Genomic DNA, 13254 nt, shown 5'->3' with positions numbered 1-13254 from the left:
ATGTGAAAAATCCTTCAACTTGCTCAAGGAAGCATTGGTCACTGCTCCAGTAGTGCAACCCCCTGACTGGGAATTACCATTTGAGATAATGTGTGACGCAAGTGACTTTGCTGTGGGTGCAGTACTGGGACAAAGAAAAGGAAAAGATTTGCATGTAATATACTATGCTAGCAAAACTCTTGATGGTGCTCAAGCTAATTACACAACCACAGAAAAGGAGTTGTTGGCAGTAGTGTATGCCTTTGACAAATTCAGGCAATATCTTGTAGGGTCTCATTGTGTAGTTTACACAGACCACGCTGCAATTAGATATCTACTCAGCAAGAAAGAAGCCAAGCCAAGGTTAATTAGATGGATACTCTTGCTTCAAGAATTTGATGTGGAAATCAAGGACAAGAAAGGAGCTAAAAATGTTGTGGCAGATCACTTGTCGAGGTTGCAAAACAATGCAGTAGACTCCTTACCTATCAATGATGTTTTACCAGGGAGCAATCTTCTGCAAGTGACTAGTATACAAAACTATACACCATGGTATGCAGATATAGTTAATTATCTGGTCTGTAACAAAGTCCCTATAGATTTTGGGTATCAAAAGAAGAAGAAATTCTTATCAGATATGAAGCACTTCTTTCGGGATGAACCTTACTTATTCAAACATTGTGCTGATGGCATTGTTCGAAGATGCTTGCCGGAAGGTGAAGCTAAAAGTGTGATCTATCATTGCCATTCATCCCCTTATGGAGGTCATGCAAGTACTAGGAAGACTCAAGCGAAAATTTTGCAAGCGGGATTTTACTGGCCAACTTTATTCAAGGATGTACATTCCTATATTGAAGCTTGTGATCCTTGTCAGAGAACTGGAAAGATTTCAAAAAGGCATGAGATGCCTCAAAAAGGAATTCTTGAAGTAGAGCTCTTTGATGTATGGGGAATTGATTATGTTGGACCCTTGCCATCATCAAAAGGCTACAAATACATATTGGTGGCAGTGGACTATGTGTCAAAATGGGTTGAGGTTGTACCAACCGTCAATGCTGATTCCAAGTCAGTTTGCAATTTGTTCAAGCAAGTGATCTTTCCAAGATTTGGTGTGCCACGGATTGTTATCAGTGATGGAGGAACACATTTCAACAATTCCCAACTAGAATCTCTCTTAGCAAAATATGGAGTTCATAATCACAGAATTACAACTCCATATCACCCGCAAGCAAATGGGCAAGTGGAGTTGTCTAATAGAGAAATAAAGGCCATTCTCGAGAAGGTAGTATCAAAGTCAAGGTCTAACTGGGTACTAAAATTACCAGACACACTATGGGCATATAGGACAGCCTATAAAACACCAATAGGAATGTCACCATTCAGGTTAATATATGGAAAAGCATGCCATCTACCCGTTGAACTTGAACACAAAGCTCAATGGGCACTAAGGAAACTCAATATGGACCTTGATGCAGCAGGAAAATATAGAAAACTTCAACTTTGTGAAATGGAAGAACTGAGAGCTGACTCTTACGAGAGTGCAAGAATTTACAAAGAAAAGACCAAGATCTGGCATGACAAGCATATATTGAGGAAAGAATTTCATCTTGGACAGTTGGTATTGGTCTATGATACTAGGTTTCATTTATTTCCTGGTAAATTCAAGTCAAGATGGTATGGCCCTTGCAAGGTGAAGAAGATTATGCAAAATGGTGCTATTCAAGTGCAAAGTACTTCTGGAGGTCTCTTCCTTGTAAACGGTCAAAGACTGAAGCCCTACATCCCTGGAGATCCACTTCTTATTTCTGAAGATGAGAATGCAAGCGAAGATCAAGACCCAGAGGAGGAAATTCAAGAAGGCGAGGGGACCCAAGAGGTGTCAATCCCTGCAGGACCCTGACCTCACTAACGAGACATGGTCGAGCTAAAGACCTAAAACAAGCGCTTTTCAGGAGGCAACCTGAATCTTTAATAAGTTATTTTCCTTATTTAGTTTTCATAGAATTTTTTTGTGTTTATGTCTTTCTTTTTCAGCAAATAAAGGCGAGAGGAGCGCAAACAGGGAACACAAACAGAGAAGAGTGGAGAGAAGAAAGTAGGAGAGATGAGTATACAAATACCAGGTGATTCTGTTCCACTTGAAGCAACCTTTAGAAAATTTAATACGAGAACTGGCATTTAATTGCATTGGAACTCTTTTTTTTCTGCAGTGTGACACGTTACTCCTCACTGCAAAGTAGGATTCACTCCAAGAAGATTGTTGATTCTCTTAATACTAAAACTATGCAGATGCATTCTTCTTATGGTAAATTGTGATAATGAATACTTTATACCCCCGTGTAAATGTCCAATGGGAATGCCTTGAGTATAAGTGAAACTTACTGATGAATTGATGTGCTGTGTCTGACTGTCCCAAGTTAAGCTAAGTAGCTGGTGGCACTTAAGTAGTAACTATGATCTCTGGATCTGTAGTCTGTGAAAAACAGTGCCATTAGCTATGGATTCCTCTTTCAATTATTCCTGTTTTACTTAAGCTAAGTAATTTTCAAATAACTAAATAAAATAATTATAATAATTTAAGTCCGATCGACCTACAGTAGCATGTCATGTTCTCGGGATCGGTGGCTTGTAAAATCTGGTAGATTGGACTGTAAAAACAAATTATATAAAAAATACTATTATTGTCGAACCAGGTGTATACCATGTTCTCGGGATCGGTGGTATGTTCCTTTGGGGAGATAATAACAAAAAAAATATACTAATAATTTGTCGAACCAGGTGTATACCATGTTCTCGGGATCGGTGGTATGTTCCTTTGGGGAGATAATAAAAAAAATATACTAATAATTTGGTCGAGCCAGGTGTATACCATGTTCTCGAGATCGGTGGTATGTTCCTTTGGTGAGACTGATATAATTTCATCACTTGTTCTTTAATTTCAATAAGTAACTTGTTTTTCTAATTGATTTTGGGGTCCCAGCTTATCTCAGGGCTGAAGACAGAGCCAACTCTTGATTATTAGGATGCACTTTGACTCAAGGCCATTGACACGGAACATTTATAGTGTGTTATAAATTATTGCTTATCACAATTTAGCTTCAGTAGAGTACACTTGCTTAGTTCCAGTATTGTCGGAATTACTATCTATCGGAAAGTGCATCTTTACTAGGCAGTGTGAGTTGTGTCACCATCATTTTTTTCCTTTGCTTGAGGACAAGCAAAAATTTGAGTGTGGGGGAAATTGATAGCACATTTATGCATATAGTATTTTTAGCCTTTTTGAGTCACAAATTAAACATATGATCTCAGTAATCACTCATAAAGTATGCATTCTTATTGAAATATTCTTATTATGATATTTTTACAACACTTCTTCATATTTTGCAGAACCGGTGCGTTTAGGCACCCAAACTTCTTCGAAAGTGGTTTCCACACTTAATCAGGGATCAACTTGGAGAAGGATTCAGCTCTGGAGGGGGCAAACTGAAAAGTGCTAGAAGAGGTCTTGCGCATCCTGTCAGACAGAGTGAAGGGAGGGGCTGATGGCGTGCGTGAGAAGGGGCTGGTCTGCGCGACCGATCAGACGCTCGTCTGATCCCACGCGCGACTGAACCACAAAGAGGAGGAGTGGGGGGGGGGGGTCGAAGGAAAAAGAACCAGGGGGCTGACTGCTCTCGCTCTCCACGCTGCTCACCTACCACCAGATCGAACGAGAGGAACACCAGATCGAAGGAGGGAGAAAAGGGGATCGAGGGAAGCGAGAAGGAGAACCAGATCGAATCCACTGATCCTCTCCAACGACTTCTCGATGTTCTGCTGCGAGGCTTCTCCGTCCTGATCGACTGCTGCTACTCGTCTCCAACACCTACGCCCGTGCCGCTCTACTCCAACATCGACGCCCGCGCCGCTCTGCTTCAACTCCGACGACCGCCGCTGCGGCATCTCCTGCGGGGCGCCGGACACCAGGTGGTTCTCTGCTTCAGGTGGTCGGCTGACCTCCCGCGAAGGCCACCACGATTCCTCCCCAAGGCCGGGCCCTCCGCTGCTGATCTTCACCAAGTCCTCTTCACCACGCTGCAGCTCAACCCCAAGGATCCTCTTCTGCTACTCTTCTTCGCCTGCAACTTCTACAGCTTTGAATCGAGGAGCATCAAGACCCATAGGCTCTGAACCTCTCTCTTCTCCTGTTACTGTTTTCTGAATATATGCACTGTTGGATCTGAATATTGCTCTGTTTCCTATGTACCCTTGCTGAAATCTCATGTATTCTTGCTGGATGGTTGTGACACTTGTTGAATATTAAGTTAGTAGTTATTCTCCTGTGAGCTGCTGTCACTTTAATTGATTGCATGAGTGTGTGTGATGTCTGAACCATTTACCTTTGCTGCATATTATTTTTGTTTTAGCTTGCTCTAGTAATTGCTTGTTGTCACTACTGTTTGATTCATCTGTCCGGTTGTTCTGAATGTTTCGAGTGTGTGCTTCGAAGTTCTAGATCCCTGTGGAGAACACGACATCCGTAGTTTGGGCGTAAAAACCCCGCTATATTACAAATCATCACATGTTCTCCTTGATCTTCTTGGAGATCTATTCGATGTAACTCTTTTTGCGGTGTGTTTGTCGAGATCAGGTGAATTGTGGGTTTATCATCAAGTTTATCTATGAGAAATATTTGAATCTCCTCTGAATTCTTTTATGTGTGATTAAGTTATCTTTGCAAGTCTCTTCGAATTATCAGTTTGCTTTGGCCTACTAGATTGATCTTTCTTGCAATGGGAGAAGTGCTTAGCTTTAGGTTCAATCTTGTGGTGTCCTTTCCCAGTGACAACAGGGGCAGTAAGGCACGTATTGTATTGTTGTCATCGAGGATAAAAAGATGAGGTTTATATCATATTGCATGAGTTTATCCCTCTACATCATGTCATCTTTTCTTAATGCGTTACTCTTTCTTTATGAACTTAATACTCTAGATGCATGCTGGATAGCGGTCGATGTGTGGAGTAATAGTAGTAGATGCAGGCAGGAGTCGGTCTATTTGTCACAGACGTGATGCCTATATACATGATCATGCCTAGATAATCTCATAATTATTCGTTTTTTTATCAATTGCTCGACAGTAATTTGTTCACCCACCGTAACACTTATGCTATCTTGAGAGAAGCCACTAGTGAAACCTATGGCCCCCGGATCTATCTTTTATCATATAAGCTTTCAATCTACTTTTATTTGCATCTTTACTTTTCCAATCTATATCATAAAAATACCAAAAATATATTTATCTTATCTTATTATCTCTATCAGATCTCACTTTCACAAGTGGCCGTGAAGGGATTGACAACCCCTTTATTGCGTTCGTTGCGAGTTCTTGTTTGTTTGTGTAGGTGCGTGGGACTTTTGAGGAGCCTCCTACTGGATTGATACCTTGATTCTCAAAAACTGGGGGAAATACTTACGCTACTATTGCTGCATCATCCTTTACTCTTCAAGGAAAACCAACGCAATCTCAAGACGTAGCAGGGCCGAAAGAGGAAGGTGCCGCGCCGGTTGCAGCCCCTTGGACGAGGTGGTTCCCCTGCCGCTTCCTCTTCAAGGCGGCGACGGAAGGAATTTGGTCAACACCGGCATGAACGGGGGCGGGCGGACGGAGCGACGGCAATGGAGGTGGCAGCAACACATGTTGTGGGGCACCCGGCCACTGCGAGTACTCCATCGGGCGGTTTCCGGCGCCACGAGGCCGGACGCCGAGGTCGCAGGCGAAATTTGAGGTGGCGGCGGCGCGGAAGCAACCGGAACTTATTTCGCGCCACGGAAAAGGGGATCCGGTAAAAACAAAGGGATTCCAGTAGATATGATGGAAATCGGCCGGGGTTTGTAGGATCCCGCAAAAAATCCGGAACAGACGAATATACGGAATCTATTTCGGACGGAAAAAACGGTTGTCCCGTAAACTGGCGGTTATTTTGCCGGACGGCATGGTTTACGGGATTTGCTAGAGATGCTCTAGGATGAAATATGACGTACTTGGATGCAGGGGAGAAAATGTGAGGTGTGACCGATCACTGCTTGCGGACGTGCCCGGTCCCGTTCACGGGTGTTTGAGGGATCGGATTTGGTGTCCACGGTTGTAGATGCTCTGACCTTCGAACTGTTCCAAAGCTTTTTCTCCATGTATGCATTGCTATATATTCTGAACATACAACAAAAGATTAAAAAGAAAGAAGAGTACTGCTGTAAAATTGCTGGTTCTATGCTTCTATTCCTGGTCTCCTCTCTAGATATCCATGCATACCGCAACAATGCCGACGACGTCCTGCCAAGAATGCAACAAAATGCACACCAAGAGGTCGCTGCGTCTTCTGGCATGATACGTTCTTTCCCTCTTACTAGTAAACGTGCACGTGCAACGCACGTATATCCGTAGAACAATGTGTCTCTGCTTTTTGGTTTGAGCTAAAAAAATCACTTGGGTAAGTAGATCTCACATGTTCAACATCGACTCAGCTCCCCTGATGTATTGTAAGATGCAGTTGGGTCATTGACATGTGGGCCAAACTGCTGCCAGACCCACCAGTCAGTGGGCCAACTGCACCTTGCAGTATGGCACGGGAGCCTCGTCCGTTCAACATGTGGATGCCTCAAAACCCAACAAAGTGGTCAAACTTTCACATTTTTTACTTCTTCTATTAACTGGTTAATTTTTTGATTAACCGGTATCTTAGCTCAGCAAATGTCGAAACATTTCCACTTTGCAACTATTATAGTACATCACAAAAATGGTATCTAAAGATAATTGGTACCAAGGTAAATAAGAGATATTTGGTTGCTCAGTTTAGCCTTCAACAAAATAGCCATTTTCACGTTAAATAAAGATATTCTAAGATAGCAGAAAATTAGGGAACAACATCATGTCTAGATCACACTTGGACTACACAGATCATGTGCCCACTTAACTATGCTTGGTGAACCACAAATATTCCCCAACAAACTGGATGACATAATCCTAATGGTAAACTGAAAACATGTATTGAAGCTAAACATAATTATTTGCTAGGAAAAAATAAATGTTCTAAGAATTATTATAAACTAACATGAATGAACATTCTGAACATTTTGCCTCTTAGATAAATAATAATGTTAAAAACATATAAATTTTAGATGGATGCATAATGTTTGTGATGTCACTTGGGATATATTTTTAAAAGTGAACACATCACGTTACCACATAAAAATAATAATATGATGTTTCATCCATTTGGTCTCTAATAAGTTGTAAACGATGAACATCAAATTTACTAATTAATCGTATCAAACCCCCATTGTTAAACATATTGTGTCACTGGACAAGCTAATTCAGCTTGATTCTTCTTAAGACAACATGATTGTAGTATGCAACATGATTTCAATATACAACATGATTTCAGTATACAACATAAATTGGTCCCAAGAAAAAAGATCTGTTTTAAGAAGGAAATAGGGCTACAATTTACACTCTTCGGTATCCCGTACCATAGGTCGTTCCCTTGATGATTTCTCCCACAGACTCTTGGTAAACTTTCCATTTCCTATGCTTCGGATTGAAGGGGAATCTGTCAAATATTTGCTTAGAAACTGAAATCAGTATGTACTTCCATTTAATTCTAAAAGAACCGGTAATTATAAGCTCTAATTGTGTGGTAGCATCTAGGGTGAGCATGCAAAATAAAATCATATGCATTTTGGGCTCTGACAATTCAACTCTGTCAAACAACAAAGTGAGTAGAAATATGTGGAATGGATGGCAATATATTCAAGTGAAATTACTCACACTTGTAATTTTAGTCCATAATGCCTTCTACCATGGTCTACAACTTATACATATGTCATATGCTAGTACTACACGGTGCATAACTACATTATAGAAGACAATGCAATTGGCGACTGTTTTTTCAGGAGGGGTTATGTTCATATTGTGAGATGAACCAGTTGCATATAAATCTCAAAATACAGAACCAGGAAGAAAGGCAAGGATACCCAGCAGTACATACACCTAAGAGCACCTCAATGTGACCAATAAATATAAAATATGAAAGTAACAAAAGAGAGCATGCTAGGAGTCTACATCCAATTTTCTGATAATTTTTATTATTCTGGCTTCCTCATCTGCCATGTTTATTGTGCTTTTTAACTTCTAAGAAAGAAAATGGTTGCTCTTTTATAAGTAGTAAAGATAGCGATGCAGGAAAACTCACTCACAAATAGCTAATCATAAGGCTACTGAATATGAAACAAGAAAAAAAACTGATTCCAATAATAGCCATTTTTCCTTACTTGCCAGTCGTATAAAATAGAGCTAATTACTCGAGCTTCTTCTAAAATTAGGATCAAAGGCCAATGCACGTCTTCACTAATATGAAATGCGCATATCCGAAACAAAACTTTGGAGGAAGACTTTAAGAAATAAGACACACGACAAAAGTAATAACAATGAAGGAAGCAAACAAAAGAGATAGTTAAACCCAAATATGTCAAGCTGGCAGTTGTGTCCTTGACTTTTTTTAGCTTAGTCCTTGAGTATTATGAAGAGGACAACTTTGTCCCCTTTGAAGAAACAAGTCAGACCTGCATATATTGGACAAATTTGTCCCCTTCGAAGAAACAAGTCAGGCCTGCATATATATGACCAATTGTCACATATATCTAGAGCAAAACAAACAAAATGAAAGTACTATTTTACCTTTTTACTGTGAAGGCTGCATATTCATACATTTTCCATTGTCATCACTACCAAGTTAATACATGAGAGATATATCAATGCATTATCAACTTGAATTTTTGGCTGCTCAATTTCAACAGTACAATCTAGTAGCAGAGGGCAACAATAAAAGAATATTACCTCTTGTCTCATGTCCTTACTGATGCCTTTGCCATATCAAAAATCTTCCTCCAGCCTTCCATTTGACCGTACTTCTGAAATCACCGTGCTGCAGAAAGAAACACCAAGTTCAGCAAGCCAAATGTTCATTTCTATTCTATATATTACCAAACTATAAAATTTGTAAGTTAGGTCTCAAAAGTTCAGCGAGCCAAAAGTTTATTCCAGTCAAGTTTTTTATTGGACATCCTATATCGCTTGGACGTGCAAGTCCAGCAATGGATTTGCATTGTACATCCTATAGTAGTATCCATATCTACATCAAGTAGTACATGTCTTGCTATCTTGTAATTTAAATCTATAAGCAGGAATAGTTCATGATTATTCTGAGCAAAACTGGCAATATAAGGACTGTCCAGTGAAGCATGCTCCCTACACTGTACACTGAAAGAGAATGATTGGATTGGTATAACGTGACTGAAGTAACAGAACTTATATCGAGTGAAATGAACCTGAAAAGATTTGCAAGTGAAAGCCCATAAAATAAATTTGATCTTCTCACCATCATTTTGTACAAGCACAAATCTGCTTTCTTCCTGTGCATAAAAAATGTTCCAAGTTTTCAGCCTTCTCAATCCTGCAAGAAAGAAAGGGTGGTTTCTCTATGGTCGAAAGGTTATCTAGCTAGCTTGTTCGTGCATGCTTGTCTCCCAAAATCAATCAATATGCGTTCTTGCAAGCACTTGTACGTGCATGATGCTATGGCCGAAAGCACTTCAGACATACGCCTCTGACAAATCACTGCAGGACCTAATTCCGTTTGATGTTGCAAACCTTTAGGGATCTAAAGTCAGCTCTAAAATTAGTCAAAGACCTTGTGAGATTAATATTCTACTTATTAGGATTAACTATAAAAATCAGCTAGGTTAATTTGTACAACAAATTGCAAAAAGATTACTCAGATAAATCAATAAGCGTAAAAGGATGTGGCCAGATAGATTCACCTAATTTTTATGTTTTGCCAGGATATGGCCAGACCGATTCATCGGCAAATAACTTGAACCAACAAAAGCCAGCACGACACTGATTGCTAATTAAGCTGTGGCAAACGTACCCATGATGCGACTGGCCTCGGTGACCATGGACGGGTGTGGTTTGGGGGTGGAGGTAGGGATCAGCAGCAGCAATTCTCCCGTGATCTCGACATCGGATCGCATGCCGCAGCACCACCTCCGTCTATGCATGGCAGCGTCAAACAGCGAGCGAGGAGGGCGGACGGATCCCGCGTTGGTGTCGATGCATCGGCTCCATGCTGGTTGACCAGGAGGCCGGGAGCCTCAGTGGCCACCAAGGCGCGTGGCGGCGGCGGGAGAGCGCGGAGGGGCGGCGGCCGAGCGCAGAGGCGCGCGTGCCCTGCCCAGGAGGGCGTCGTGGGGGAGGCGAGGAGGGCTGGTAGTTTTTTCCTTTTTGTCGTGCGTTGCGAGCGTGATTGTAGGCGTAAGAGTTGCGGACGTGCCGCCGATTACGCTTTGAGAAAAAACGTACTTGGCGGACGATTTTCTGGCAGAGTGCGTTCATCCGTTCGCTTGTTTAATAGAAGTCTAGCTAGCTTGTTCGTGCATGCTTGTCTCCCAAAATCAATCAATATGCATTCTTGCAAGCACTTGTACGTGCATGATGCTATGGACGAAAGCACTTCAGACATACGACTCTGACAAATCACTGCACGACCTAATTCCGTTTGATGCTGCAAACCTTTAGGGATCTAAAGTCAGCTTTAAAATTAGTCAAAGACCTTGTGAGATTAATATTCCACTTATTAGGATTAACTATAAAAATCAGCTAGGTTAATTTGTACAACAAATTGCAAAAAGATTACTCAGATAAATCAATAAGCGTAAAAGGATGTGGCTAGATAGATTCATCTAATTTTTATGTTTTGCCAGGATATGGCCAGATCGATTCATCGGCAAATAACTTGAACCAACAAAAGCCAGCACGGCACTGATTGCTAATTAAGCTATGGCAAACGTACCCATGATGCGACTGGCCTCGGTGACCATGGACGGGTGTGGTTTGGGGGTGGAGGTAGGGATCAGCAGCAGCAATTCTCCCGTGATCTCGACATCGGATCGCATGCCGCACCACCACCTCCGTCTATGCATGGCAGCGTCAAACAGCGAGCGAGGAGGGCGGACGGATCCCGCGTTGGTGTCGATGCATCGGCTCCATGCTGGTTGACTAGGAGGCCGGGAGCCTCAGTGGCCACCCAGGCGCGTGGCGGCGGCGGGAGAGCGCGGAGGGGCGGCGGCCGAGCACAGAGGCGCGCGTGCCCTGCCCAGGAGGGCGTCGTGGGGGAGGCGAGGAGGGCTGGTAGTTTTTTCCTTTTTGTCGTGCGTTGCGAGCGTGATTGTAGGCGTAGGAGTTGCGGACGTGCCGCCGATTACGCTTTGAGAAAAAACGTACTTGGCGGACGATTTTCTGGCAGAGTGCGTTCATCCGTTCGCTTGTTTAATAGAAGTATAGATATAGATGAAACAAAGCCGCATAAATTTCAAGTCTAGTCGCAGATTGCATTTCATGCGAACGCTGATTTCAGTTATATCTCACCATCCCAGAGCTCGTCAATTGTTTTGTAAATACTCTGAGAGTCCACCAATGATTCGTTCCTGATTCGCTTAACCTGTTCACCACGAAGAACGCGTTCATTTTCTGCACTCACGGATAACTGAAAAAAAAGGGCTCTGTACCTGTTCAATTTTAGAAAACTTGTCACACAGTTCGTCAGGAATGGACCAGCCAAACAGGTCAATGTTCTCCTTCAACCTCGACTCATTGGTAGTTTTCGGAAGCACGCTCTGACCCTGCTGGATACCCCATCGCAGAACGATCTGTGCCGGGGTTCTCCCCAAGCTCTCTGCTATCGATGTCACCACCGGGTTATCCGCGACGACTTTCATCCTGCCTAGCGGCGCGTACGCCTGCAGAAAGAAGAACATGAGCAAACTGCCAGTAAATCTTACATGCCAAAGCTTAATGTATCATTTGAACTACTCACAGAGAAATGAACTCCATTGGTGTGGCAGAATGCTCTGAGCTTGGCCTGCTGCCAACCAGGGTGGCACTCCACCTGATCAACAGCCGGAGGAACACGGGCCACGGCAAGCAGATCGGCCAGCTTCTTGGTCGAAAAATTGCTCACACCTATTGCGCGGGCCTTGCCTGAATCGTACAGCTTCTCCATTGCCCGCCAGGTCTCGGGCATATCGAGCTCGACAAAGTTATCAGGGCTCAGCTCACTGCCTTTCCTTATCTGAAAGGGCCAGTGAATCTACCAAGATCCCAGAGTTATCACTTGTTATTAGTGGCGAAGAAATGCCAAGCTTAGCTTATCTGCAGCGCACACATTCGAGCCAAGTTACCAGGTGCAGGTCAAGATAATCCAGCTGCAGATCATTCAGAGTGGCGTCGATTGCCGACGGAACGTCTTCGGGCGCGAGATCGCTGCACCTGCATAGCTTGATGCCCCGGTTGTTACGGCACTGATGGGCATGAGCAGATCGAAAAGATAATCGTTAGCAAAAATATCAAAGGGAGCACGCAGTACCATATTTTCGAAGTGATGAAGAGGTCCTGTCGTCTGACGCCGTCGTCGTCGAAGAGCTTGTTCAACGCGACGCCAATCTAGGACCACGTTAAGGGCAAGTGGGCAACACTGATACTAAAGACACGGGTTACAGGATTAGATTAGGACTACCTCCTTCTCGTTCTTGTACAGCGGCGCGCAGTCGATGTGCCGGTACCCGGCCTGCCATGACAAGCAAGCAAGCAAGCAGAGTCAAGGTCCGGGCTCAAGCAGCACCCACAAAGCATGCTTCTGAGCAAAACAAACAGGACATCAAGTGTTTATTGTTTTATTACCTTGACGGCGGCCGTGACAGCGCCGGCGACGGCGCCGGGGCCGGACTTGTAGGTGCCGAGGCCTACCGAGGGGATACGTGCCCCAGTGTTGAGCGTGAAGTAGGTGGCCATCTTCTTCCTCCTTTCCTCCCGGCCTCTCCTCTTCGTGGCTGTTTGGAACTATACAATTTTTAGAGCAACTCCAACACGCGCGGCAAAACGCGCGCCCGCGCGGTAAAAACAGTTTTTCGCGCGCGCCGGTTGGTTCCGCGCGCTCCAGCGGTGGCGGGAAGTTACTGCGCGCGAGAGAAAGCGGCACGCGGCGCGGTAGATTTGGCGCGCCGCTTCGCGCGCGCCTATAAAGTCCCGCGCTCGCCACGCGCACAGAACATCCACGCACCCTCCTCCTCGCAACCTCGCCGCTTCGCTGACTCACCGCTTCGCCGCCTCGCCGTTTTGCCGCTTCGCCGCTTTCCGCGCAACCACCGCCACCATGCCGCCGCACCGCCGGGGTGCTTCGGGCT

At 43.7% G+C, this 13254-nt stretch overlaps 1 protein-coding gene and 1 long non-coding RNA gene across 3 annotated transcripts; both read right to left on the bottom strand.

Annotated features, from left to right (window-relative positions):
- Positions 1 to 7249: 7249 nt before the first annotated feature.
- On the bottom strand, positions 7250 to 11217 carry LOC123159703 (uncharacterized). 2 transcript variants are annotated; one of them, XR_006479853.1, is made up of 3 exons: positions 8852 to 11217; positions 8693 to 8739; positions 7250 to 8624 (listed from the first exon to the last, which is right to left on the bottom strand). It is a non-coding gene; the product is annotated as an uncharacterized lncRNA (long non-coding RNA). The 2 variants fall into 2 exon arrangements; XR_006479852.1 differs by having other exon boundaries at positions 7250 to 8739.
- A 142-nt stretch (positions 11218 to 11359) lies between these two features.
- On the bottom strand, positions 11360 to 12862 carry LOC123162074 (NADPH-dependent aldo-keto reductase, chloroplastic-like). The gene is made up of 7 exons (XM_044579877.1): positions 12752 to 12862; positions 12588 to 12638; positions 12438 to 12514; positions 12253 to 12340; positions 11889 to 12161; positions 11581 to 11811; positions 11360 to 11513 (listed from the first exon to the last, which is right to left on the bottom strand). Exons 1-7 carry the CDS (start codon positions 12860 to 12862, stop codon positions 11430 to 11432), a joined length of 915 nt encoding a protein of 304 aa, XP_044435812.1. The 3' UTR covers positions 11360 to 11429.
- Positions 12863 to 13254: the final 392 nt, after the last annotated feature.

The sequence above is a fragment of the Triticum aestivum genome, chromosome 7B (assembly GCF_018294505.1).
Source record: "Triticum aestivum cultivar Chinese Spring chromosome 7B, IWGSC CS RefSeq v2.1, whole genome shotgun sequence".
NCBI classification, from domain to species: Eukaryota; Viridiplantae; Streptophyta; class Magnoliopsida; order Poales; family Poaceae; genus Triticum; species Triticum aestivum.
This window is presented reverse-complemented; position numbering and strand designations above follow the sequence as displayed.

Excerpts from the sequence above, each read along its gene's own strand:
- LOC123162074 (XM_044579877.1), bottom strand. The coding sequence starts at position 12,862 with ATGGCCACCTACTTCACGCTCAACACTGGGGCACGTATCCCCTCGGTA. Across the intron at positions 11,812-11,888 it reads CCAATGGAGTTCATTTCTCT|GCGTACGCGCCGCTAGGCAG; the intron begins GTGAGTAGTTCA and ends TTCTTTCTGCAG. Across the intron at positions 11,514-11,580 it reads AGTTTTCTAAAATTGAACAG|GTTAAGCGAATCAGGAACGA; the intron begins GTACAGAGCCCT and ends CGTGGTGAACAG.